Source organism: Castanea sativa, chromosome 4, assembly GCF_040712315.1.
Source record: "Castanea sativa cultivar Marrone di Chiusa Pesio chromosome 4, ASM4071231v1".
Classification (NCBI taxonomy): Eukaryota; Viridiplantae; Streptophyta; class Magnoliopsida; order Fagales; family Fagaceae; genus Castanea; species Castanea sativa.
This window is the reverse complement of record NC_134016.1, coordinates 43,807,757-43,812,666: the sequence shown is the minus strand read 5'-3', so window position 1 is coordinate 43,812,666 and position 4,910 is coordinate 43,807,757. Positions and strand designations below refer to the sequence as shown.

The window sequence follows — 4,910 nt, the reverse complement described above, 5'->3', positions numbered from 1 at the left end:
TGGGACAAGCATTTTCAAGGACATTGCATTGACTATTCGATTTTGCGTTTACTGAATCCACCAGAGTCTATAGTCTACACCCAACTCACAAGTTAAAACAAGGGGAAAATCATAGAAACAATTAATGTTGACAAGGACTATGGTGAAAAGCAGTGCTGCAAAGTACTCAAGCACCCAACATTAAATAACAAAAAACAATAAATAAAAAACAATAATTTATGAGATGTCTCTCACAAAACACATGAATCTCACGTGTGGGTTTCACATGTTATGAGAGGATGATTTATGAGATCGATACCCTCCCACCATTGTAGGAAAATAGATTAAATGATTAAATGAAAATGCAAAACCAAAGGTATTTTCTTAAGCTTATGTGTTGATAAGGTTTGCAAAAATATGGCTCCATATACCCAACGTTGTTTTAAGAATCATATATATATATATAATATATATATAGTTGATACTCTCCCTCCTTTATTTATTTATTTATTTTTTTAATATTTTCCTTTTGTTTTGTCCCTTATAGCATGTGAGGCTTTGTAAGTACATTCAAATAATTAAAATAATATTTTTTAAATAAACCTTCAACGTCAAAGTTTCAAGAATTTTTAAATATAATTCCAATTTAAATTATGTTACCAAAAGTGCAAAAAAATTAAATTTTTATTATTTATTTAGATTATTTTAATAATCCATTATACTTTTTAGGTTGTGATAAAACTCGGTCTTACATAATTTCATTTCTCTATGTAACATAAAGTAATTTTCATTTTTACCATGTATTTTATCGTTCATTTTCAATTATATTGTTGATTTTTTAAATATATTTTACATACAATATTTTATTAATCTGCACATTATACAAGAATAATACTAATTTGTAATCATCGTGATTAAAATAGTGTTCCATCGTGATGAATAATACTTAACTTGCGTTCAAAATAAAATAAAATAAATAATATACATAATTTCATTTCTCTATGTAACATAAAGTAATTTTTAATTTTTACCATGTATTTTATCTTTCATTTTCAATTATATTGTTTATTTTTTATTATATTTTACATACAATATTTTTATTATATTGTTGATTTTTTATTATATTTTACATACAATATTTTTATTAATCTGCACATTATACAAGAATAATACTAATTTGTAATCATCGTGATGAAAATATTGTTCCATGGGACCGTGAAACATCCATCTAGCAAGGAGAAATAATGTTAGATGATTAAATCAAAATGAAAACCCAATGGATTTATTTAAACTTGTTCGAAAAAGGTTCACAATGAATATTTTATAGAGAATGTGACGTAAAATTCAATTAACCATCAAATGGAGTGGATTTTTTTTTTTTCTTTTGTATTCTGTGCATCATTACATGCATGATAAAACATTCTTACGCGAAAAGGCAAAGTCTTTTGTATTCTGTGCATCATTACCGTCATACCCAATCCTTGGATTAGAATTTAAATCGAAATAGAGAAATTCAAATATTGTTACTACAAGCTTCTAGCCCACAATATATGATTTGGCTCCTCTCATTGTTTCTCCCTAGCCTCAACTCAACCAACATTTTTAGTTCAAACACAACGTTCCCCTCTTCCTTCGCATTCTTTCCTCCCTCTCATTCGACTTTTGTAGCGTAGCTGTAATGCCTCTAAATCCATGGAACACCCTCTTTTCCTTCTTAACAATCATCCTTCCCCTCCTGAATCCTTTTGTAGCTTTCGCTGTTAATCCACAAGGCGAAGCTCTTCTTTCATGGAAGCAAAGCCTGAATGGACCCACTGAGGCCTTGTCTAATTGGAACCCAACAGATGAAACTCCATGTGGGTGGCTTGGAATCACTTGCAACATCAACAAGGAGGTCGTGGAATTGGAATTAAGGTACTTGAGTTTATATGGTACAGTTCCAACTAATCTCTCTTCCTTGGTTTCATTAACCAAGGTTGTACTTTCTAGTACAAACCTCACGGGTTCAATCCCAAGAGAGATTGCTATACTGCATGAACTGAATTACTTGGACTTGAGTGACAATGCGTTAACCGGCGAAATCCCATCTGAGATTTGCAACTTGCTTAAGTTCCAAGAAATCCACCTCAACTCGAACCAGTTGGAAGGCTCAATTCCGGTTCAAATCGGCAACCTCAAAAGCTTGAAATGGCTGACTCTCTATGACAACCAGCTCAATGGAGAAATACCCAGTTCAATAGGCAACTTGAAGAACCTCCAGGTGATAAGAGCCGGTTTAAACAAGAATCTCGGAGGCCTTATACCCCAAGAAATCGGGAATTGTACCGAGTTGACCATGCTAGGTCTAGCCGAAACAAGCGTCTCGGGTTTCCTTCCTCCGAGTCTTGGTCTCCTCAAGAAGCTTGAAACCATATACATCTGGAAAACTCTCCTCTCCGGCCAAATCCCACCTGAAATCGGCAACTGTACCGCCCTCCAAACTCTTTTCCTCTGGCAGAACAGCTTGGTGGGGACTATTCCATCAGAGCTTGGAAATTGCAAGAAGTTAACAGGTCTCAGTGTTGCGATGAACTCGTTAACCGGAAACATTCCGCAAAGTTTCGGAAACCTCAAAAACCTCCAAATTCTTTATCTCTGGCAGAACAGCTTGGTGGGTACTATTCCATCAGAGCTTGGGAATTGCAAGAAGTTAACAGATCTCGATGTTTCGGTGAACTCGTTAACCGGAAACATTCCGCAAAGTTTCGGAAACTTATCGGCTTTGCAAGATTTCAGACTCCAAATGAATCAAATATCGGACAAAATTCCAGCACAATTAGAAAACTGTAAGGAGCTCACTCTCATCGACTTAAGCAACAACAGTATCGCCGGTACGATACCATCCGAAATCGGAAACCTTACGAAACTTCAGCTACTTCTCTTGGATAAAAACGAGTTAGTGGGACCCATTCCATTCTCAATTTCCAAATGTCAAAATCTCAAAATTCTTTATTTGGATTCTAACGGTTTGACTGGGAAAATACCGGAAAATATCGGAAATTGTTCGTCTCTAATTTGGTTCAAAGTTGGAGATAACAAGCTTACAGGGCCAATACCAAGGGAGATTGGGAACTTGGAAAATCTAGATATCTTGGATCTCAGTTTGAATCAAATTTCAGGAAATTTACCTGCCGAGATCTTTGGTTGCCGAAACTTGAAGTATCTCAATTTGCATTCTAATTTGATCACCGGAAACTTTCCTGGTAAGTTAAGCCGCCTTGTTTTGTTGCAGTTTGTTGATTTTTCCAATAATTTTATTGAAGGTTCTTGGCCATTTCATGAACTTCCACGGCACATTGTTTTCTTTTCAATATCAAGGAACAATTTAAGTGGAGAGATTCCTTTCTCTATTTGCAATCTCAATTTTGTTAACTACCTTGATTTCTCTCATAATCATTTTAGTATGATTCCTCCATGTTTGGGAAATATGAGTGATCTCATAGATTTCGAACTGCGAAATAACAATCTTCATGGCACTATCCCAAAATTTGTAAAGTGCAGTAACTTGAGAAGTCTTAAACTGGCCGGCAATCAATTAGAAGGGCCATTGCCACGCTCATTGGTCAATTGCAAGAAATTAGAAATTCTAGACGTTGCTAACAATAGGCTTGATGACACATTCCCTCATTGGTTGGTAAATCTTCTAGAGTTGCGGGTTCTCGTATTGCGATCAAACAACTTTCATGGTTCCTTAGGCAATCACAGGACTAAATTCTCATACCCTAATTTGAGAATTATAGACCTCTCTCACAATATGTTCCATGGTCATTTGCCATCAAACTTTTTCAAGTATTTATTAGCCATGATGAATGGGAACATGGATAAATATGGATTGCAATACATGGGTGATGATGATTATTTTTATTTGAGAAGATATATGCGTGATTATAATTATTATATTGATTTTTACAATTTTGCTACAATTGATGTTACAATTGATATTAAAGGGAATTATATTGATGTGGTGAAAATACTAACTCTATTGACAACCATTGATTTTTCCAACAATAGTTTCAAAGGAGAAATTCCAAAGGTAATTGGAAAGTTTGGATCACTTAAAGGGCTAAATTTTTCACACAATAATCTTATGGGTCATATACCTATATCATTTGGAAATTTAACTAATCTTGAATGGTTAGATCTTTCCTCAAACAAGCTCACAGGCAACATTCCTAAACAATTGACAGATCTTACATCATTGGCAATTTTAAATCTCTCAAAAAACCATCTTGTGGGATTGATACCTCAAGGTAAACAATTCAATACATTTACAAATGCTTCTTATAGTGGAAACTTGGGTTTATGTGGATTTCCATCGACAAAAACTTGTGGCAATGATGAGGGACAACAACCACCACCATCACCAACCATCCAAGAAGATGATTTTGGGTTTGCAAATGGATTTAATTGGAAAGTTGTATTGTTGGGGTACGGATGTGGTTTCATGTTTGGATTAGGTATGGGATATCTTGTGTTCTCAAGTGAAAAACCAAAATGTCTCTTGAATATTGTTTATGGAGAACGACGCAACAAGGTGCGAAGATCCAAGAAGAATGCTCATGGAAGAATTAATTGAAGGAGAATTTTGCAGATACAAATAATGATTTCAGGTATATATTTATGTACTATTATATTAGAAAATACATTTTTTTTATTGAGTCATATTAGAAAATATTTTATTTAATAATTTTAGTTCTTTAAAAAATGCCCTTTTAAATTGTAAAGATGTTTTTTTCATTTTTAATTTATTTTCTACCAGTGAAAAATACTTGTTTTTGTGTCTATGTTGAGGCTATTACCATATTTTATTTTATTTGTTATTATTATTATTTTAGGAGGCAACTTCCTGTCTAGCTAATTAAGGTGTCAAATAATTGGAGGCATATTCTAAA

At 33.8% G+C, this 4,910-nt stretch overlaps 1 protein-coding gene across 1 annotated transcript; it reads left to right on the top strand.

Annotated features, from left to right (window-relative positions):
- Positions 1–1,657: 1,657 nt before the first annotated feature.
- On the top strand, positions 1,658–4,594 carry LOC142630413 (uncharacterized). Its single transcript, XM_075804405.1, has 3 exons — positions 1,658–2,494; positions 2,567–2,667; positions 2,842–4,594. The coding sequence occupies exons 1-3, from the start codon at positions 1,658–1,660 to the stop codon at positions 4,592–4,594; spliced, it is 2,691 nt and encodes an 896-aa protein (XP_075660520.1).
- Positions 4,595–4,910: the final 316 nt, after the last annotated feature.

Coding starts and splice junctions, on each gene's coding strand:
- LOC142630413 (XM_075804405.1), top strand. CDS start 1,658: ATGCCTCTAAATCCATGGAACACCCTCTTTTCCTTCTTAACAATCATC. Junction 2,495..2,566: donor AGAACAGCTTGGTGGGGACT/ATTCCATCAGAG, acceptor TTAACCGGAAAC/ATTCCGCAAAGTTTCGGAAA. Junction 2,668..2,841: donor GAGCTTGGGAATTGCAAGAA/GTTAACAGATCT, acceptor AAGCAACAACAG/TATCGCCGGTACGATACCAT.